This window comes from Cervus elaphus, chromosome 11 (genome assembly GCF_910594005.1).
Source record: "Cervus elaphus chromosome 11, mCerEla1.1, whole genome shotgun sequence".
NCBI classification, from domain to species: Eukaryota; Metazoa; Chordata; class Mammalia; order Artiodactyla; family Cervidae; genus Cervus; species Cervus elaphus.
The window spans coordinates 44,479,853-44,503,179 of record NC_057825.1 but is presented as its reverse complement, the minus strand read 5'-3'; the positions used below and the strand labels follow the sequence as shown (position 1 = coordinate 44,503,179).

Genomic DNA, 23,327 nt, shown 5'->3' with positions numbered 1-23,327 from the left:
GTTTTAGGCAATGGAGAGCCCTGGGGCTCTTCCTTCTAGGGGTCTGGTTTTCCAGTTGGTCTGTTGTTTCTGTAGGTACCAGGCATATACCTCAAAGTCCACAATCCAGCCCAAGATGCAGTCCTGCTTTCAAGATAGAGCCTTTTCTGTTTCCTCCTTCAGAACCTGGCAGGCTATTTGGTTCACAGGGTCGCACAGAGTTGAACACGACTGAAGCAATTCAGCACCCATGAATGCTTATTCTATTTATCTCACTTAATTCTTGCAAAAGCCCTGTAAGCACTCATTTTAAAGATAAATAAACTAAGGGTTGAAAAAAAAAGTGAAAATGAAAGTGTTAGTTGCTTAGTCATTTCTGACTCTTTGTGATCCCGTGGACTATTGCCTGCCAGGCCCCTCTGTCCACGGAATTCTCCAGGCAAAAGTACTGGAGTGGGTAACCATTCCCTTCTCCAGGGAATCTTCCCTACCCAGGGATCAAACCCAGGTCACTTGCATTGCAGGCAAATTCTTTACCATCTGAGCCGCCTGTTAAGTTTAATACCTCAATCAAGCTGATAAATGGAGCAAGGACTTGTGCATATATCTGTCTGCCTCCAAAGCCTGTGCTTTTAACCACAGTGTAACACTGACTCCCCTTAATAAGTCCATGCATTCATTTATTCACTGTCATGGAGGAGGAGATTTTCTTTCAGGCTGGGTCTAAGAATTAAATTGACATGAGACATGTTTAATAGAAGAAATTCAAACAAAAGTTTAATACCACATGTATATGGGAGAGACCCAGGAAAACTGTGTGACTTGCCAAAATAGCTGGAAACCTCACCTTGAATACCATTTTCAGTTAAAGAAAAAAGAAGATGTTGCCAGTTAGAGGTTTGGGACTTCATTAGGGGAGGAAGGCAATTAACATGAAGATGGAAAAGCAAATGTTTGCTGGGCTATGCAGAGACAATGGGACACAGAGTGGACCCTGGTCTCTGAGAGTTTCCCTCACCACACTCAGCCCATATTCACTGCAGGTAAATATCTCTGGTGATGCTTACCTGTTCCACTGATATCTGTTCCACTTTGGGAACAGGCCCTCCTAAATTTTTTTTAGGCGGTTGGGGAAGGTCAAAGTTTCTTCTGAGGCTTTGGGGCCTTGATTGTTTTCAGTTTGAAATTATCTACATGCCAGAGACATTTTGGGGTGGCAAATTTTGCTCCCCAGTATCACCATATATTTATCGAACACTTACAAAATGTTAAGCACTGGAAATACAAGGATGAATAGGATACTTACCATGAAGACTTTACAATTAAGTACTGTTGTTATTGTTTAGTGGCTAAGTTGTATCCGATTCTTTGCAACCCCATGGATGGTAGCCTGCCAGGGTCCTCTGTCCATGGGATTTCCCAGCCAAGAATACCGGAGTGGGTTGCCATTCCCTTCTCCAGGGGATCTTCCCAACCCAGGGATCGAACCCAGGTCTCCCACATTGCAGGCATCTTCTTTACCATCTAAGCCACTAGTGCATGCTAAGTTGCTTCAGTCATGTCCAACTCTGAGACAGCATGGACTGTATCCCAGCAGGCTTCTCTGTCCATGGGATTCTCCAGGCAAGAATACTGGAGTGGGTTGCCATGCCCTTCTCCAGGGGATCTTCCTGACCCAGGGATCAAACCTGTATCTCCTGTAGCTCCTGAATTGCAGGCAGATTCTTTACTGCTGAACCACTGGGGAACCCCCAGTTAAGTACTAGTAGAGGTCTAACATGGGCTTCCCTGACAGCTCAGTTGGTAAAGAATCCACCTGCAATGCAGGAGACCCCGGTTTGATTCCTGGGTCAGGAAGATCTGCTGGAGAAGGGATAGGCTACCCACTCCAGTATTCTTGGGCTTCCCGTGTGGCTCAGCTGGTAAAGAATCCACCTGCAATGCAGGAGACCTGGGTTCGATCCCTGGGTTGGGAAGATCCCCTGGAGAAGGGAAAGGCTACTCATTCCAGTATTCTGGCCTGGAGAATTCCACGAACTGTATAGTTCATGGGGTCACAAGAGTCGGACATGACCGAGCGACTTTCACTTCACTTCACAGGTCTAATATATAAAAATACATATAATTAATCATTTTAGATGCAGTCATGAAATGTGAGGAGCAGTGAGACAAAGAACAGAACCCAGTGTTTCCTGGAAATGGGTAGGGGTCAAGGGGACATTCCATGGAGAATATGATGGTTGAGCCAGGTTATCCATAAGATAAGCATGTGGATAAATTTACTTCAGGCTGAGAGCAGAATGTAGGGAAAAGGTCTGGAGGCAAAATCCAGAATGGTGTCCTGGAGGAGCTGCACGTGTAGCATTGGAGGGGTGGCAAGATGAGCCAAATGGTGGGGAAGAGGCTAAGGTTTGTGGGTGTTCTGCTGCAGGAAGTAGAGAGTCTAGTGGAATTTTAAGGGGAATAGTGGTGTGCTTAGATTTAGTTCTAGATTTCTCAATACATGTAACTGCAGGGAAGTTTACAATAAAGGAGACATTTATTACTGCAACATGGAAAAGAATAGTGAGATTGTTCCTTTCTGTGATCTGGTCACTCAGTTCAGTTCAGTCGCTCAGTCGTGTCCGATTCTTCGCAACCTTTGGACCACAGCACACCAGGCCTCCCTGTCCATCACCAACTCCTGGAGTCTAGTCATTATACTCCTATTGACTACCTAGATATTTTCCTTTGAAAAATAGCACATAATGAACTCCTTAATTATTAGCTGATTTGAGAGGCTTATGTTGGAGGATGTGTGTCTGTGTGTGTGTGTGTGTGTATAAAATGTATTTTTACCAGCATTTCAACCATTATAAGGTTCCTTTGAAATGTGATTGTTATCATCTACCAAATTACCTCTATCAGCTTTCGATCATTTTCAAATTTGGTAGCAATGTCTTCTATTTCTGTTTCAATATACACCATTCATTGCCTACAGTATACAGTTCAAACTCTTTATTATAATATATAAAAGACTGAGAACATTCTGATGCCAGTCTTTCCAGCTCATCTCAGGCCCTTCTCTACATGCTGTATATTTTAGTCACATTAAACTACTTTTAGTTTTGTTCAGACCTTATAATTTCAAATGTCTACACCTTTGCTCATGCTGTACCATCTGTCTGAAAGACTATCTTGCCCCCTAGTCAGGATTCCTCACTTATCTTCATATTTTACGTAGTTCTATTACAAACATTATCATAAGCCATGATGATCACCTAAAATTTGTCTCCTCTGCTAGACCATGGCTGGAAGGGCAGGGACTCAATCCGATTTATCTTTTTGTCCTGGAGTATCAAGACATAGTGGATGGTGTATTGTTGGAGCTAAGTAAATTAAGTTTACTTTGCAGAACAAAATCATAGCATACTACAAATAAAAAGCATGAACATATCTTTTGCTGTTCTGCTTCGTAAATTACCAATAAACAGTGAACTGTTCTCCTGCCTTCCTTAGCTGGGGCTTATTGGCAATCAGGAGCTGTAGTTTTCAGAAGAGCAAAAAATTTGACTTTTACTAGCTTTCATGCTTTCCAGAAAAGCTACTGAAGCAAAGTCCAAAACTTCCACTCTCTTTAGTGATCATTTTACTACTTCTAGGTACTAATGAGTCAGGCACTTGTAAGACAATTATTAAGTGTGCGTAGCAAACATTTTTTGAATTTGAATATCAGACAATTTTCTCTTTTGAGCTATAGCATTGAGCAGTGTCTTCAATGTGTTTTTGATGAGAATATAAATAACTCAAGATCAGGAACTAAAAGCCTTTTGAGATGAATCGATTATACCACTTTCCTATCAGCCAAATATAGTGCTATTAGAGTTCTGAAAAATTAAAAGAGAAAGCCATTCTTGGTTGATTATTGTTTTTAAAATCTACATTTTTAATGTACCCAAGTGCTAAACACTTAGGCCTATGGAACAATGAAGGACAAATAAATAGCAGTGAAATATACATTGTGATTGTAGAGACCTCTTTGGGTTAGGAAACCCTTTCTAGCTTGTTTAGATGATAAGCTAAATTTCCAAGTGTCTTTAATTTTTCATAGAATATATGTTGTATCTATCTTCTGGCCTGTGTCTTGTTTTTTGAGTTCTTTCTTGACTTTGGTTAAGATGATTACACACCTGATCCCTAGCCTCATTTGCAGAAAGATGATCATCTGTGTAAGCACCAGGATAAATCTAAATGTTGTGGTCAAACCTGAATTTAAACACATTTTTCTAGGGCCTGAATATTTTTAAATGCTTAATGCTTAAACACTGTGGTGGGGTGAAGGGTGGGGGGGATGCAGTGGGTGGGGGATTGTTAGAATGATTCTTAGAATAAGTTTTAGAATGATGAACTATTTAGTTTTTTTTTTTATTGACTCAAAACCCCCAGATTAACAGTCTTCAAACTAGAATAAAACGTATACCCATAACAAATTAGTATTAATTGCACTTAAAAAATACATCATTAAAGCTTGCTGACAAACCTTTTCTAGGACCAAAAAGCTAATGTTGCACATCATAACAAATTTACAGGATAAACCATTCTACTAGCCTCATTGTTTTCTGCCTCCATGCCTATTTTGTTATGCAAAAGCTTTATGTCAATTTACTTTTTGAGCCGTTTAAGACCAAACTAAATTATTCCTTCAGCACATTTTAAACAATCCCTTAAAGACCCTCTTTTTCTTGGCTATGTTTCCAATCTTGGCTTATCACTGTAATATTTCATGCTCCATGCTTCTGAAAAAATTCAATATTCAAGAACAAAGTAATCCAGAGCTTTACTTCATTTCAGTCTTTTTATGTCCCAGGGCTGTCCCAACTCAATGACACAGTTTGTATTGTCACATCTGTCTGTTGCTGACTGCAACCAGCTCGCCTAAGCCCTTTCCTGCCCCTTATCAGTTTTCCCTTAATTCAAAACTTTTTTTTTTTTTTTTAAATTCTTTGCACTTCTCCTTTCACAGCTTTTTTTTTTTTTCCCCCTCCATAGGCGACTCTGTTCCTGTGGTAGCTACTCAGAAACACAAAGATGAATCGGTGACTAAGGTCTCTAAGTCTGTCCCTATCAAAATTTTCGTTGTAATATCTTTAAGAATTACAGAGAATGGATAATGTAATTCAGCAGTATGCATCAAGAATCCTAAAAAATGTTCATACCCTATGATCCAGCAGTTTCACTTCTGAGACTCTAGCTTACTAATTAAAAAACAGAATCATCTAAGATATGGAAAAAGATGTATACATGAGATGTTCGTTACAACATTATATATTGTTGGGGAGTTCTCTTGGATGGCCTAATAATTAAATTGATGAAGAGTAATTGAAAAACCCAATTTAATTCATATAAAGAGATCTCATAGAAATGGTATCCCCGAAGTGACCAAAGCAGGCTGTTTACAAATAATTTTTAGACAAAGAAACAATTATTTGTGAAGATTTAACAAAGGGGCTTGTGCTTGGGGTAGCAGGCTAATGAAGAGGTAACAAAGTTTGTCTACAGAGTTTTCTCAGCCTTGAATTTCCTAACTCTGGTGATAAGGATGCTTTCTATCCTCTTGGTATAAGGAGGATACTTTCACATGGGAGATTATTTCCTTCTTTTAAGGGGAAAGAGGGGGTCAGAGTGTTTTTCTGTATCAGTTTTTCTCCACTGACTGTTTCTCAAATAACTTAAATTCAAAATAATCAATATGTTATTGTAGCATATCTTGAATCAGCCTGCTCTGAGGCTCAACAATATAAATGCTAAAGAAGAAAATAACACAAATATCCAACAATAGGAGAGAAGTTAAATAAATTACTTTCCATCTACTTGATGGAATATTGTGCAGTCATTTAAGATGATGGTTGTGTGACTATGTAAAAAGATGGGTAAAATTTTATGATGTTTTCAGAAAAGCAAGGTGCAAAGTTTAAAGTGCTGGTGGTCACATCTACGTTTTAAAAAGCATTTACAACAGGAAAACTGCAAGTAAAGAGGACATTTTGCTTATACTTGCTACTTTAGGGTATGGAATTATAGATGATTTTTCTCTTTACTCTCAAAATCTTGATTCAATTTCTTTTAAAATTTAAGTTTTTGAAAAGTATAATCTTCACAGGCACAAGTGAACTATTAAGAACTATTAGGTATGTCTTATAAAATAAAATTCATAAAAGACTATTTCAGACAGAGAATTCTTTAAGTCTAGTAATAATCTAACAATGGCCAGGGGAGGTGGGGTGGATAAGACAGTAAGTCATTTTGTTTACCATTGTGTGTAATCCTCAGAAAGAAAAATTAGGAAAAAAAATTTTAATACCTATTTTAAAATATAATTTAAAAAAATCTTAATAGGTTCTACTCAAGTTAATTTTACCACCACTGACTTTATCCAGGACAGTTCTCTCCGAAGTTATCAAGTTCTACCTTTAGCCCAACATTTGCAGTACATTTTCCACAGTTTTCAGAGAAATTTTTCTGAAACCTAAATATGTGTGATATTCTACCATTTAAACTATTTAAAGTATTAGTCTTTAGCTTACTAGTGCCTTGGAAGGTTCTCTTATTCTGTGGCCTTTGTTTTCACGCACCCTTCCCACCAGTTTTATCAAACTACATGTAATACCTGAAACAGTACTCAGAATCACTATTACTTGTGTCTCTTAATGCTGAAACTAACATTAATATCTGCTCAGTCTTCAAATCTCAAAGTGTTAATTTTATTTGGGAAGGCTTCCCAGATTCTCTTTAATCCTACAGTGCTCTCTCTGACCTGCTCATCTGCTTTTTGAACCAGACAGTAAACATCTTGTTATTGTGTACATGGGCAAGTGCGAGTGTGTACATGCGAGTAGCGTATACTTTATAGCTACCCCCGCCCCCACTCCTTGTTCTGACAGTGAGAGTAGTGAATGCTAAATGATGTTGGTGAAAGGCCAGTGTGCTAACCCCAGACACGAAGTGCTAGGAAGAAAGAGCGGAGGTGCACTGCATGCCGAGGGCTGTCTGCTCTCAGGTACTTATTAGGCAGAAACTCAGTCCATGCACCTCCCTGATGAAGTGAGACTTTACCTGCAACACTGAGAACAGGGAGCTCAGTTCTTTGTTTGTGAACTCTCCACTATTCCTTGTACATAGTAGGCATTCAAACATATGTTGATTAAAATCCAATTTTTAAAAATCATTCCAATGTACAAAAATTTACATCTACCTTGTCTGTAGTTAGAAAAAAACACCTGAAAGAAAAAAATATGTGAAAGACAAAGTATTTGTGAAGCTCAATATCTCCTAACTAAAAAACTTCACAACAGTGTTGTGAACCCTGGAGAGGAAATGCAATAGGAATTAAGGAGGAACAAATTTATTAAATAAAAATAAAGATTGCCTAAACTCCAAATGTATTGACATGGAAGTCTTTCCTATCTCAATTTTCCTATGCTTACATAGAGCACCATGTATACACCAATAGAAAATATTGGTTCAGACTAACACAAAATCATGGTTTTATTGTTTCATGAAAAACCAATGACTTGGTCATGTTCTCAATTGATTTTCTTAGTTTCTTTTTTTTTACCCTCATTATATCTACATTTTAAGCAATAGTTATTACAACAAAAATTTAAAAATTTTAACAAATATATTTTCCCCCCATTTAGTCATTAAATTTTTTTTATTATTATTCTTTACACTTTTAGTGATTTACCTTAAAGTTTAAATGTATCAAGAGGCTCTGCTATTTAAAATAAAACTCTGGAAAACTTGTTAAATAGAAAAGTCTTTCTTGATCATCACCTTAATTTATCTGTTATGTAGATTTAGTGTTCTTATAAACTCACCTATCTGGAAACAAATGTAAACAAATACATTTTAATAAACTATCCAAACAGAATTCTATTTTGAATTTCAAAGTATTGGAATATACCTAGTGACAGCTTTGGTATAGGGCAAAGGTTAATTAGTCAGTGCATGGGGGAAGAAAACTTTGACTGAACATTATATATAATAATAAAAAGCAGAAGTAATAAAAAGAGCATAAACAGACTTGGTAAGGTGTGATTAAGAGTGGGAAGTGAAAACATTTTCAAAATTAAGCAATATAAAAATGAATAAGGCATAACATGGAAATCCTAAGATAAGCATGAATCACAAAACAGGAAGGATAGAAAAAATTATTTTTAATGTAGCTACAACTCTCTCTCAGTAAAATACAATACTTACAGAGGCACATTTTCCTATAGGAAAGAAAATATTGTGTCCCTTAAGACAACCCAATTGTCACTTAAAAATAATGGTTCAGATATACCCAAGCAAGCTTTGTTCTTAACAGAATTTCCTTCAATAGGTTTCTCCTATTAGCAAGGGAATATGCTCATTTATGATCATGAGTCCCTTGGGCCATCCAAACTCTATATGTTAACAGGCACCCTGATTCTCAGGTCAATCTTCATGTGAATTTACTGGATATGAGCAGTTCTTCAGTGAATAATGACTTAATACCTAAGATCATAAGGGTTAATGTACCCAGGAGAGTGGCAAATGGCTCTCAAATACATGTACTTTTCTCTTGCAACTTTATAATAAAAATAAACCCACAGCCCAAAAGAACTGTGAAAGACAAGAATGATTTCTAAAGATACTTTAACATGAAGATTTTATAACTTATTGTGAAGACATTTTGCACACCACCACCATAAATACTGAACATGGTTGTATGAAAATAACAATTTTAGCATAAAAACATTTCCTAAATATCATCACAATCCACCTGCTTTCTTCTTAACCTCAGTATAATTGCTAAGACCGTAGCAGACATGAAAATTTGGTGTCTCAGTTTACAAATGTAGTCTAATACATCACAGTACTGACCAGCATCTCCACATACTGCATGCGTACTGCCAAGACATGGATAGGCCAACAATATTAAAAGAAATATACACATTTCTAGTTACAGGTACTAACTGGAGATATTACAGTAAAGATGTAATGCCACCAATACAGATCTCTACACACCTGAAAAAGTTGACAACAACAAAAAATTAAGATATTTGACATCAGGTAGATAACATGGAGGCTTTAGGGTTGATTTACTGCTTTCATGCGATGTACAGACAGTCTTATCATTGTGTCCAACCTTGGAATTTCAGAGCCAGAGAGTATACAGTTCAAAACACTTGCTTTATCCTTTTTTGTGTGTTAGCCCTCTGGTGTTATCCTGCAGTCTTCTAGAATGATCTTCCAGATGCTTATTCAGCAGCACTGGGTCAAATCTCTTCTACACAGGACCTCACTCTTCGCATGTCTCCTCGGCTTGCAGACAGCCGGTCAAAGTCTTGGAGGTGGAAACGAGTTGCCAGCTGATTTACCATTTTCCTCAAGGTAAGAAATGCTGAAACAACTTGGAAAGTAAGGAATATAGTGAAGATGATATGTACTGCTTTCTCCAAGGGCAGATTTGTTAGGCCCTCATTGAAGAGCAAGAAAAGAATTAAAGGCAACTGCAACAGAAGGCTCAAAAGCCAGAAGCCAGCCAACTCAGGAACCTGCAATGATACACACCACAAATATCAGACCAGTGAAGTACCATCTTCTGTTTGTATCGATAAGCAAGTGATACTACTGTGAACCTACATTTTGAGCTCTGTAATTCAAAAGAAGTATAGTGTGGTCCTTGTCCTCAGAGAACTTACAATCTAGACTGAAAGAGAAAACTAACCTATGTGACAGTCCTACATTCCTACACTTGAGTGAATAATGAAACGTACGTACCACTTAGAGTAACAGACTAAATGCTCTAACAGAGTAAACAGGGTACGTAAAAGAAATAATTCAAGGAGGCAGGCTTTTCAAGTTAGATAAAATGAGGAAGAGGCAAGAACTTAAGTAAGCAAAAATGTGGAAAGAATATGACTGGGAAACAACACATCAGCCTGGAATGGACGCTTGTGTTAGGAAAAAGCACAAAATACAGTGTGGTAGGCTGGGTGGGGCTTAATTATGAAGGGCCTGGAAGAACATTTGAAATCTTTAGGCATTATCACTCAGTTCTGGTAACTGTAAATGCTTAGGCAGCATGATGACTCAGAAAACATGTGCCTTGCATAGAAGATGAGTGTGCCATTTTCCCCAATTTTCTTATTCAGAATCCAAATCATCATGTTTAATGACCAAGTATTTTCAAGACTACTGGGAAGAGGGAAAATGATCACTAATTAAGAGTTTACTATGTTCAGGTGCTTTATATAAATTGTTTAATATAATCCTAACAAATCTGTGAAGTGAATATTCCCCCAATTTTATATGTGAAGGAACCAAGGTTCAAGAGAGTAAGCAAAAAGACCACAGTGACAGCCGCGGTGAAGCTGGAGCTAGGCCTTACCTACAAGCCTTTGCTCCTTCCACATCTCACTGCCTTTTCTTGTTGGCAAAGTCTTAACTGCATTTATGTGTAGCACTGAGAGGAAAGAAGAGCCTACCTTCTCCTGCAGGTTCCCCATGTAGCCCAGATACAACCTGATAGCTTCAATTAAAGTTATTAGGATGATAATGGTGACCACAATGAACTTGTAGTAATCGGGCAAGATGGAATACTGAAAAAACAAAAATAAACAAAAATCTCCCATATAGTAAGACTGACCTGAGATTTAAAAAACATATGAAGAACTTTTAATTTTACTGACAAGGTAACAATGCCAGGGAGAAGTAGTAAAGCACACATTTACCTTCATCTGAAGCATCATAATGCTGCTCACCCACCAAAGTGGGAAAAAGTAAGTGTTAAAATAAAGTGACATCTGCAGTGCCAAACTGGAAACCATTTCATTATCTACAGAAGAAAACAGAAAAGGAACAAACTCTTATTCCTGCTCTATGCCCTGTACATCCTTTAGTTCCTTAGAATTACTAGCTATAGTTTCAGCTCAACAAAACTCCAAATTGTAAGCCTATTTATAATCATTGACCCCTGGAGAAGAAAATGGCAACACACTCCAGTGTTCTTGCCTGGGAAGTCCCATGGACAGAGAGCCCTGGTGGACTACGTACGGCCCATGGGGTCACAAAAGAGTCGGACACAATAACAATAATCATTGACAGTGAAAGAAAATAGCCATAATACTACTAATATTCTGTTCCTATATTTGCTACTTTGGGGCATGTTTCATATTTTTCTATTACTTTACCACCTTTGGTTACTGTCTGATGAGTTTTTTTGCATAGTACTGGTATAAATGTAGAACGTCAACACGAATACTATTGAACAGATAACTATAATAATCATTACCCCCTTTGTTAAGAGTTCTATGTAAGTGGTGCTTGTGCTCAGTTGTGTCTGACTCTTTCCGACACCATGGGCTGTAGCCCACCAGGCTCTGTCCATGGGATTTCCCAGACAAGAACACTGGAGTGGGTTGCCATTTCCTTCTCCAGGGGATCATCCCAATCCAGGGATCGAACCTGAGTTTCCTGCATTGGCAGGTGGATTCTTTTACCACTGAGCCACCTGTAAAGAGCCTATGAAATGAACACATGAAATACATAACATGACTGCAGCCATGAAATTAAAAGATACTTGCTCCTTGGAAGAAAAGCTATGACCAACCTAGACAGCATATTAAAAAGCAGAGATGTTATTTTGCCAACAAAGGTCCGTATAGTCAAAGCTATGGTTGTTCCAGTAGTCATGTATGGATGTGAAAGTTGGACCATAAGGAAAGCTGAGTGCCGAAGATCTGATGCCTTTGAACTGTGGTGTTGGAGAAGACCCGTGAGAGTTCCTTGGACAGCAAGGAGATCAAACCAGTCCACCCTAAAGGAAATCAGTCCTGAATATTCATTGGAAGGACTAATGCTGAAGCTGAAGTGCCAATACTTTGGCCACCTGATGCAAAGAACTGACTCATTGGAAAAGACCCTGATGCTGGGAAAGATTGAAGGTGGGAGGAGAAGGGGACGACAGAGGATGAGATGGTTGGATGGCATCACCAACTGGATGGACCTAATTTGAGCAAGCTCTGGAATCTGGTGATAGACAGGGAAGCCTGGCATGCTGCGGTCCATGGGGTCGCAAAGAGTCACACACAACTGAGCGACTGAACTGAACTGAATCTCTCAGGTATAAACTAATCATGCAAAACCAACCCCTCCCCCAAATTATAATTAGACACACATCTCTTTCAGCATACCCTAATACCACCTGTTCATTCACACCCAATTCAAAGCCACTTTTTCCGTAAGTCCTTTCTTGATCACATTCCCCACTCCAGCGGAAATCTCCTTCCCCTCTAGGTACTTATGACGCTAACCTGTGTGTAAGAAGTGTTAGCAAAGAACCACACTCCCTTCACTTGAGACATAGTCTGATCACAACTTTCGGAGTCCAAGTAAACCCAAAGCTCCCCAAACTCCCTCAGAACTCTGGATACCAGACTTAGGATAAATTATTTAACCTCTTTGAGCCTTAATTTCTTCATCTGTAAAATGGTAACATTAAAATTACCTCACAGATTGCTTGAGAATTAAAGGTAATATAAATTACTTCACCCGAGCACTATGCCTGGCACTGAGTAGGCACTTGATAAATATCAGTCCCTTTCCTTCTCTTTTATTTATACACAGGCTGACTGTAAGCACAGGCCACATTCTACCCAAATTTAAGACCCTCACAGAACCTCGCATGTTGCTTTACAAATGGTAAATACCAAATATGAATAAGCAGAGTGAATTAATGAAAACATATTCTTATAAGGACATTGCCAGTGTAGCCCTTTGTGACACAGGAATTTCATTTATCTTAGGCTGAACTGCCTCCTGAGAAATCTGTATGCAGGTCAAGAAGCAACAGTTAGAACTGGACATGAAACAACAGACAGGCTCCAAATCAGGAAAGGAGTACGTCAAGGCTGTGTATTGTCACTCTGCTTATTTAACTTCTGTGCAGAGTACATCATGCGAAATGCTGGGCTGGATGAAGCACAAGCTGGAATCAAGATTGCTGGGAGAAATATCAGTAACCTCAGATATGCAGATGACACCACCCTAAAGGCAGAAAGAGAAGAGAAACTAGAGCCTCCTGATGAAAGTGAAAAGAGAAGAGTGAAAATTTGGCTTAAAACTCAACATTCAGAAAACTAAGATCACGGTATCCAGTCCCATCACTTCATGGCAAATAGATGGGTAAACAACGGAAACAGTGACAAACTTTACCTTTTTGGGCTCCAAAATCACTGCAGATGGTGACTGCAGCCATGAAATTAAAAGATGCTTGCTCCTTGGAAGAAAAGCTATGACCAACCTAGATAGCATATTAAAAAGCAGAGTCATTGCTTTGCCAACAAAGGTCTGTCTAGTCAAAGCTATGGTTTTTCCAGTAGTCATGTGTAGATGTGAGAGTTGGACTATAAACAAAGCTGAGCGCCGAAGAATTGATGCTTTTGAACTGTGGTGTTGGAGAGGACTCTTGAGAGTCCCCTGGACTGCAAGGAATCCAAACTAGTCCATTCTAAAGGAAATCAGTCCTGAATATTCATTGGAAGAACTGATGCTGAAGCTGAAACTCTAATACTTTGGCCACCTGATGCGAAGAGCTGACTTATTGGAAAAGACCCTGATGCTGGGAAAGATTGAAGGCATGAGGAGAAGGGGATGATAGAGGATGAGATGGTTGGATGGCATCACCTACTTAATAGACGTGAGTTTGAGGAGGCTCTGGGAGTTGGTGATGAACAAGGAAGCCTGCCATACTGCAGTCCATGTGGTCGCAAAGAGTCGGACACGACTGAGCAACTGAACTGAACTGAACAGAAGGCTGATTACATAGTACCTTTTGTTTTCATGTAACAGAGAAAGGTTGTAAATGAAGAATTTGATTTTTAAAACTGACCCCTACAAATATATCTTAAATATGACTAAATTCTAACAATTTAAGAGTAGATAAGTATTTTGAAATCCACTGCTTGAAATGAAAGAATTTACAAAGGCTCTGAGATAAATTTCTTATACACAGATTATTTCTTTTTCTCCACAGCTGAGTATATCTATCATTTAACAATTTTAAAATATAAAATTATTATGGTCTCTCACAGCAAGGTTTTTCCTTTAGTTCCAAGAATATCCCTGATTATGATGATATACTTTTGCTTGTACCTATTTATTAAATTACCACTGATAAAGGAATGCATTCTTAAAATCTGAAGGTAACTCACTCCCCTAGGATTTTTTTCATGACAACAATAAAACTCTAGGTCAGCTGTGAACATGGTCATAATATACCCTTGTAATTACAGTACAAATAATCAAATGTACTTTAGATCCACAAAGAAGAAAAGGTGGAAAAATAACAAATTAGTCAAACTGAAAATTTTAATAACTTCAAAGCAAGCACCGTAGTAAAATTTTGCAAATAAGCTTTTATGTTAAGAATTCTGTACACAAGCATCTCAAGAGTTATGCTATGTCTATATTTCAGCAGATCAAACTTAAATCATTCAGCTGAAAATCAAGTTAATATGTAAATGAACCTTGAAAGCTCAAGACATGAAGTTATTAAATTTTGCAAAATACAAGCTGAGTTCTGCAAATGGAATTCAAATTAAAACACTATGTAATATAAATCAGGAGTAGGCAAACTACCAGCCAACTAACTGTTTTTGTAGAGCAAGTGAGCTAAAAATGGCTTTTTCAGATTTTTAAATGGTTGGGGGAAGTATCAGTAGTAGTTTGTTACACCGAAAATCATGCAATTTCAACTTTAGTGTCCATAAATAAAGTTTTATTGGAACACTGCCATGTCTATTCCGTTATCATTATCTGTAACTGCCAGAGAGACCTATGGCCCGCACGGTATTAAGTATTTACTATCCGGCCCTTTACAGAAAACCCCTGATACTTTACATCATCAGATTTTAGTGCCTGTTAATCCCTGGCTTTAGAATCAGAAACGTAATAACCTAATTTTTCACATTATGTTTTTCTCTGTACATCCTAAATCGTAACCAGCCCTAAACTGGAAGGACAGGCAAGTGGTTAGGGTGAAAAATTGAAACAGTGGGAAATGACTTTTCTCTGTTCCCTTTGAAAAATCCCTGAACCAAGCAAGAGGAAAAGATTCCTATTTCCCAGCAGAGTTCAGTGACAAAAGATGCGTGGGTGTGGTTGACAGTATGTTGTCTATCATCATTATTTTAAGAGGGTTAAACTGTTTTGCAGAAAACTGCGTTGTCACTTCTCACATCAAATGCGGCATTGTGGTATTTTGTTACTTGATTTGGGTCAAGAGTTATATATATACAGGCCAGGGAAGGAGAAAGTGGGGAGACGGCGAGTTTTGTTAAAGGCGATGCTAGTGTGGCAGCTGCCATTCCGGATTGGAGAACGTTTAAAATAACTCATTAAAAAAAAACCTTCTATGTCTTCTGCCAGAAAATGGACATGTAGCAAGTACCTGTTCTGCTAGGAAAGAAGAAAAGGAAAAGATATTTTTTACCGGGGCGCGGCGGGGTGGGGGGCGGGGCAGTGGAAGGGGAGATTGCGTGGGCTCTTTTCACTCCATTCAGGGCAGAAAAGCCAGGGCGGAGGCCGCAGAGGAAAAGCAAAGAAGTCGGCCTTCTCAGCCTTCTCGGACGCAAGGCACCGGACGCGGGTTGCGAAGGTGGCTTTATATTATTTATTTTTTGAGGAATGCCAGCGCCACCTCAGCCGCCCCTCTTGCAACTGGCCGGTTAGGTCGCAGCATGATCAGCCCGGGACCAGCTCGGTATCAGAGTCCGTGTATCTGGTCCTGGTCCCAGCCAGTGGCCCGGCCCCTCCTCCAGGGCGTTTCCCGCACTGCGGAGAACCAGCTGAAGGCCAAATCGCCATCTTAGGTCTGGGCAAAATTTGGCCATTCCAAACCCCGCGCCAGGTCCTCCGCGGGCCACACACCCTCCTCTGGGCCTCGGCCACTCACCCGGACCCTCGTTATACTCCGGCCCGGTCCGGTTGGAGTCGCTGAACACGGTCCGGCTGAAGTTTCCCAGCCGCTGGCGGACCGGATCCGGCAGCTCCATGCCGGGGCCTCGGTACCGCTCACTGCTAGGTCTCCGGCGCCGCAGTGCTCAGCTGTTCCCACGGCAACCGAGCGGCGGGTGGCGCTGCGGGCTCCGGCGCAGGCGCGGATGCACTGCGGGCCGAGGCGCAGGGACCCCTCGAACTGAAAGGAATGAGGGGGACACATTCCTGGGGAGCGCGTCAGATGGGTGCAAATCGCAGATTCCTTAGTCTTGTTTTAAGTTCCACCCTTTTAACAACGAATAATAATAAGCAACCTGGGGTTGGATCTTGATATAGGAGCTCTAACACCTTGTCAATGCAACCTTTTTGGAAGGAAATACAGAATGAATGCAGAGCTTAGAGAATATTCATGACCCAGTAGCTTATATGTATGTGTATATACACATACTCTTTTCTAGGAGTATATGTTGTTATGTAGTAGGGATATTTTATATATACACATGCCATATATATACGCACTTATATATTCACACATACTGTCTTCTAGGAATATATTATATATTAGGAATATTTTATATATACACACCATGAAAGTGAAAGTCGCTCAGTCGTGTCTGACTCTTTGTGACCCCATGGACTATACAGTCCATGGAATTCTCTAGGCCAGAATACTGGAGTGGGTAACCTTTCCCTTCTCCAGGGGATCTTCCCAACCCAGGGATCGAACCCAGGTCTCCCACATTGCAGACAGATTCTTTATCAGCTGAGCCACCAGAGAAGCCCTTACACACCATATATATATTTATATTTGATGCACTACATTGCAACAGTTTGAAAACATGCTTGCAACGAATGTTTGATTATCGGATTAACTTTCAGTAAAAATTAAAAAATTAGATGTAGAACTAAGTGGGAGTGAATCTAATTTAATAAAATGTGTGTGTGTGTGTGTGTGTGTGTGTGTGTGTGTAAATATGTGGGGAGTAAAGAGGGGAAGGAGATCCACAAGCACTGTGGCTTCAGAAAAAGACTAGAAGGAAATAATCAAAATGTTGATAGTAATTTCTAGGTAGCAGATTGTGGGTGATTTGAAAATTTTAAAACATTTATGTATTTTTCAGCTTTCTCTCAATAAGATTTTTTTTTTTTAAGAAAAACTATTTAGGTATAATACATATACAGAAAAGGGCATAAACTGAATATAGATAACCAGAACCCAGATTAAGAAACAACCTTACCCACACCCAAAGAGCTCCCCCTGCCTGTTCCATCATAGTTACTAACCCTCCACTACTTACAGACCTTTCCTGACTTCTTGAGCATAGAAGATTTTTGCCTATTTTTATTCTTTACATAAAACTAATCATGCAATTAGTGCTTTTTAAAAAACTAACTCTTTGCCTTCAAAATTATTCTTATGAAAGTCCTTCATATTGTGAAGTGTAGATTCTTTTTCCTTGTGGTATGACCATACCACAATAAGTTTACCCCTTCTACAGCTGATGAGCACCTGTGTGTTTTCTAGATTGGAGACATTATGAATAGGACTGTTTTTAGTGAAAATATGCCTTTTGGTGAACATGTGGGTGCATTTGTGTTGAACTTATTCCTAAGAATGAAATTGTTGGTTTAAGAGGTACCACCCAGCTTTATTTGTCTCTCTCTCTTAAATGTGGAATCCTTTATTTATTCTTTTCCCATTTAAGATGTTACATAATATTTAGCAGAGTTCCCTGTGCTATACGGTAGGTCCTTGTTGGTTATCCATTTTAAATATAGCAATGTGTACATGTCATGCCCTCCAATAGGAGAACTTCCCAGTATCCTTGCCTTGAGAATCCCATGGACAGAGGAGCCTAGTGGGCTCTCGTCCATAGGGTTGCACAGAGCTGGACAGGACTGAAACAACTTGGCATGCAGGCAGGCACGTGTGCATGCACATACGTATCAATCTCAAACTCCCTAAATATCCCTTCCCTTCCCCCCTGGTAACCGGAAGTTCATACTCTAAGTCTGTGAGTCTGTTTCTGTTTTGTAAATAAGTTTATTTGTATAATATTTTTTAGATTCTATGTATAAGCAATACCATATGATATTTGTCATTCTCTGTGTTATTACTTACTTTACTCAGTATGACAATCTCTAGGTCCATTCATGAACCAGCATCTTTTTTTTTTTTTTAGTGATTCTTCTCTCTTTCTCTTTTTTTGGCTGCTCTGGGTAGGCTTTCTCTACTTCAGGCATGGGCTTTTTCTAGTTGCAGTGTGTGTGGACTTCTCCTGCTGCATTGTGGAGCTTGGGTTCTAGAGCACGTGGGCTCAGTAGTTGTGGTGAGCATGCACTTAGTTGCCCCATGGCATGTGAGATCCCAGTTCCCCAACCAGGGATCAAACCGGTGTGCCCTGCATTGCAAGGCAGATCCCTGGACTACCAGTGAAATCCCCACATGCCCAGCTTTAGTAGCTACTGCCAACAGTTTTGCAAAGTGTCTGTACCAATTTCTACTACCTCCAGTAATGTATGATCATTTCAGTTGCTCCAAATCTGTCACCAACACTTATCATTTTCCATGCTTTCTTTTAGCCACTCTGAAGGGTATGTGGTGAACAGTATTATTTTTACATATAAAGGAAAACCACACATATTTATATAAATGTCAACAGGAAGGTGTGGGAGGAAATAGCTACATGGGTAGAATTTCAAAATAACTCAAAAAATGTTAACTGCATTCCTACTACTTTGGGGCCACTGTCCTAGGCTAATTAGGGATATAGTCCCTCCCCATCAAGAAGATCAGCCAAGTGAGAGACGTGGAAACAAATAAGTACACTACACTTCAGTAAAGGAACAGTGATTAATTCTGGTTGGAGAGGTCAGGAAAAAGCTGGCTAACTTCTCTGGCTAGCTTCTCTTCAAAGTGGAGCTCTGGCCTCAGTATCTCCAAAAAGGCTTCCAGGACCTCCCAGAAGCCGGTTTAAGTGCCCTCCTCTGTGTCTCTCAAAGCATCTTCCTCTGTGTTACTTTGGTCACAGTGCCAGTCACTCTATCCTGTAGTCTATTTATGTCGGTTTCTCTTGCTAGTTCACAAGTTCTTTGAGGTCAGGGATGGGCTTTCATCTTTATATCCTGAACACTAGCACAACACCTGACCCAGAATAGGAGCTAGATAGCCATTGAATGAATAAAGGGAAAAGTCTAAAGACCATTCCCCTATTTTCCCATTTCTAGTTCAAAACCTTAGCCAGCCTTCCTGTAAGTTTCACTCTGTAGAATGGAGAATAGAGGTATTAAAACACGGTAAATTATAGCAACCAAAACAATTTTAAACTTTGCCACAAAGAATCAGTTTTCATCTATTAAATTAACCAAGATTTTTATAAAGGGAACAGTGGAGCAGGAAGCCTCATTCTCTATGGACTGAATTATAATTTGAATAATCTCACTGAGGAAAGTGATCAACAGTATGTACAAATTGCCTTAAAATATTCCTGCCTTTAAAACACCTATCCAAATTTTAAACTCTATTTTGGGAAGATAATCATAAAACAAAGTTTTATACACTAGGATATTACCTCTTTAATATTATTGATATTAAATAGGTTGCTCCCCTGGGGGCTCAGACGGTAAAGCATCTGCCTACAATGTGGGAGACCCAGGTTCAATCCCTGGGTCAGGAAGATCTCCTGGAGAAGAAAATGGCAACCCACTCCAGTATTCGTGCATAATATTATTGATATTAAATAACAATGCCAATATTAGTATTGATATTGTGAGGTGTTGAGCTGTGGTGGAAAGGATGCCTTTTGAAGCAGAGAGAACAGTGTTCAAATCCCCTCAGATTCTCACATTACCACCTAAAAACTCTGCCTTCAGACCTTTGTTTTGTAAAGTGAGACTAGTGCTAATTTACTACTAAAGTTGATATAAAGCTTATATTATTAAATGTTGTTGTTGCTTAGTTGCTCAGTCAAATCCCACTCTTTGTGACCCCATGAACTGTAGCCTGCCAGGCTTCTCTGTCCATGGGATTTCCCAGGCAAGAATACTGGAGTGGGTTGCCATTTCTTTCTCCAGGTAATCTTCCCGATAAGGCTTTCTATAAGGAATAGTTATCATTGACACATCTATTAAAATGATTTCCCTGGTGGTCCAGTGGCTAAGACACAAGTGGCCCAGGTTCAATTCCTGGGCAGGGAACTAGATCCCACATATTGCAACTAAGAGTTTGCATGGTACAACTAAAGATCCTGCATGCTGCAATTAAGAATCAGTACAGTCAAATATTTAAAATTTTTTTCAAAAATATGTATTTGTGGAGAAAAAGTCCCACAGTGGTGTGAAATAAAAATTCTAGAGTTTAATTTTCTGAAACCAACCGCTATTTAATTGTTGTTAAGGCACTCAGTAATGTCCAACTCTCTGTGACAACATGGACTGCAGCATGCCAGTCTTCCCTGTCCTTCGCTACCTCCCGGAGTTTGGTCAATCTCATGGCCATTGAGTTGATGATGCCATTCAGCCATCTCATCTGTTGTTGCCCCCTTCTCCTTCTGCCCTGAATCTTTCCCAGCATCAGGGTCTTTTCCAATGAGTCAGCTGTTTGCATCAGGTGGCCAAAGTATTGGAACTTCAGCTTTAGCATCAGGCCTTCCAATGAATATTCAGGACTGATTTCCTTTAGGATTGACTGGTTTGATCTCCTTGCTGTCCAGGGGACTCCCAAGAGTCTTATCTAGCACCATAGTTTGAAAACATCAATTCTTTGGTGCTCAGCCTTCTTTAGGATCCAACTCTCACATCCATACTTGACTACTGGAAAACCATAGCTTTGACTATACAAGCCTTTGTCGGCAAAGTGATTTCTCTGCTTTTTAATAAACTGTCTAGATTTTTCATAGCTTTTCTTCCAAGGAGCAAGTGTATTTTAATTTCATAGCTGCAGTCACTGTCTGCAGTGATTTTGGAGCCCAAGAAAATAAAATCTGTCATTGTTTCCATTTTCCCCCATCTATTTGCCATGGAGTGATGGGACCAGATGCCATGATCTTAGTTTTTTGAATGTGGAGCTTTAAGCCAACTTTTTCACTTTCCTCTTTCACCTTCATTGATAGGTTTTTTAGTTCCTCTTCTCTTTCTGCCATTAGGGTGGTGTCATCTGTATATTTGAGGTTATTGATATTTCTCCCAGCAATCTTGATTCCAGCTTGTGCTTCGTTGAGCCCAGCATTTTGCATGAGGTACTTTGCATATAAGTTAAATAAGCAGAGTGACAATACACAGCCTTGATGTACTCCTTTCCCAATTTTGAACCAGTCCAGTGTTCCATGTTCAGTTCTAACTGTTGCTTCCTGACCTGCATACAGGTTTCTCAGGAGGCAGGTAAGGTGGTCTGGTATTCTTATCTCTTTAAGAATTTCCCACAGTTTGTTGTGATTCACACAGTCAAAGGCTTTAGCATAGTCAATGAAGCAGCAGTGTATGTTTTTCTGGAATCTCTTGCTTTTTACATGATCCAACAAATGTTGGCAATTTGAGCTCTGATTCCTCTGCCTTTTCTAAGTGTAGTTTGTACATCTGGAAGTTCTCAGTTCACGTATTGTTGAAGCCTAGCTTGAAGGATTTTGAGCATTACCTTGCTAGCATGTGAAATGAGTGCAATTGTGCAGTAGTTTGAACATTTTTTGGCATTGCCCTTCATTGGGATTGGAATGAAGACTGACCTTTTCCAGTCCTGCGGCCACTGCTGAGTTTTCCAAATTTGCTGGCATATTGAGTGCAGCATTTTAACAGCATCATCTCAAGATTTGAAGTAACTCAGCTGGAATTCCAGCACTTCCACTAGCTTTGTTCGTAGAATTAAACTGTACCTGTGAGATAATACCTCTGTTGCTTTCCTAGTAAGCGCACTGGATGCAATTAACCATAAAAGAGTCCATTATTGTTAACCAAATTAGCCAAAAGCCTGAGTGAGTTCTTTTAAAGATTTTTTTCCCCTAACATTGAAAAAAAGATGTACCATATCTTGTTCAGACTGAGATTATTTCATCAAAATTCTGGAGCAAAAATTGACAAATTTTCAAAAACTTCTGAGGAATTATGCGTATTTTTCCTTTAATTTTATTTGTTATTCAAATTTCCTACAGTAAGCATGCATTTCATAGTTTGAAACAAATCTTATTAAAAATATATAGGAAGAGAGAGTGATGGTACAAAAATAGAGAATTTTGAGAGGAAAAACATGTGGTTTGGAAAAAATCCTACCATTAGTGATGTAAGTGGTCTAAAAGACAAAAGCTTTCCAAATATGACTTTATTGATTGATTCTCACAATATTCATAAATAATTGCATTGGTGAAATACTGAAGAGCAGAGAAGGAAATCCACTTTTTTAGAATCAAGAGACTAGTAATATTTGGGTTTTCCAGGTTACTTAGGGTCTAAAGAGGGAAGTATGGAGTCTCCATTCTCAAAATCACAGGTATCGTTCCCAAGAAGATGGATACATTACCCTATAAAGTTAAACTGTTTACTTCTTATACCAATGTTAATGGTCAGAGTAATAGCTACTTCTCCAGTAATTAATGTATTTCATTTGGATTTAATTATACCTATGGTTTACTTTCCTAAATATTTATTTTCACAAAACTTTTGAGACTTGTGCAATGATTTATTTCTCTTTAACAAGAGGCAAAGTTGTCTGGTAATAACATATAATCCTCTGTGACAAGAAACTGATTTGGGGAGTCATTTAACAATTTAAGATTACCCCTTACCATAATAAAGGTATAAGTTATTTCTACTTGATACTAATAAAGAGTTTAGAAGCAATATTTTAAATATATTTTAAACACTATATTAAAGCGAACATGTTGATGTATTGCCTTAAAATGAACTCTGAGACATTTATAAGAATTTAGATAAATTTAAAGATAAATTATATATGGGCACATTCACAGCATCATCTTTTAGGATTTGAAATAACTCAACTGGAATTCCATCACCTCCACCAGCTTTGTTTGTAGTGATGCCTCCTAAGTAAGGCCCACTTGACTTCACTGTGAATGTGCTGCACTCAGCATGTCAGCAAATTTGGAGAACTCAGCAGTGGCCACAGGACTGGAAAAGATCAGTTTTCATTCCAATCCCAAAGAAAGGCAATGCCAAAGAATGTTCAAATTACTGCACAATTGCACTCATCTTACACCCTAGCAAAGTAATGCTCTAAATCCTCCAACCCGGGCTTCAACAGTACGTGAAACCTGAACTTCCAGATGTTCAAGCTGGATTTAGAAAAGGCAGAGGAACCAGAGGTCAAATTGCCAACATCCGTTGGGTCATCAAAA

The 23,327-nt window shown here is 39.0% G+C and overlaps 1 protein-coding gene across 1 annotated transcript; it reads right to left on the bottom strand.

The window, feature by feature from the left end:
• Nucleotides 1-8,157: 8,157 nt before the first annotated feature.
• On the bottom strand, nucleotides 8,158-16,118 carry TMEM17 (transmembrane protein 17). The gene is made up of 4 exons (XM_043917690.1): nucleotides 15,941-16,118; nucleotides 10,719-10,822; nucleotides 10,473-10,586; nucleotides 8,158-9,539 (listed from the first exon to the last, which is right to left on the bottom strand). The coding sequence occupies exons 1-4, from the start codon at nucleotides 16,038-16,040 to the stop codon at nucleotides 9,261-9,263; spliced, it is 597 nt and encodes a 198-aa protein (XP_043773625.1). The 5' UTR covers nucleotides 16,041-16,118; the 3' UTR covers nucleotides 8,158-9,260.
• Between the last annotated feature and the right edge of the window lie 7,209 nt (nucleotides 16,119-23,327).

Coding starts and splice junctions, on each gene's coding strand:
- TMEM17 (XM_043917690.1), bottom strand. CDS start 16,040: ATGGAGCTGCCGGATCCGGTCCGCCAGCGGCTGGGAAACTTCAGCCGG. Junction 10,587..10,718: donor TTATGATGCTTCAGATGAAG/GTAAATGTGTGC, acceptor TTGTTTTTTCAG/TATTCCATCTTGCCCGATTA. Junction 9,540..10,472: donor TGGGGAACCTGCAGGAGAAG/GTAGGCTCTTCT, acceptor GTATCATTGCAG/GTTCCTGAGTTGGCTGGCTT.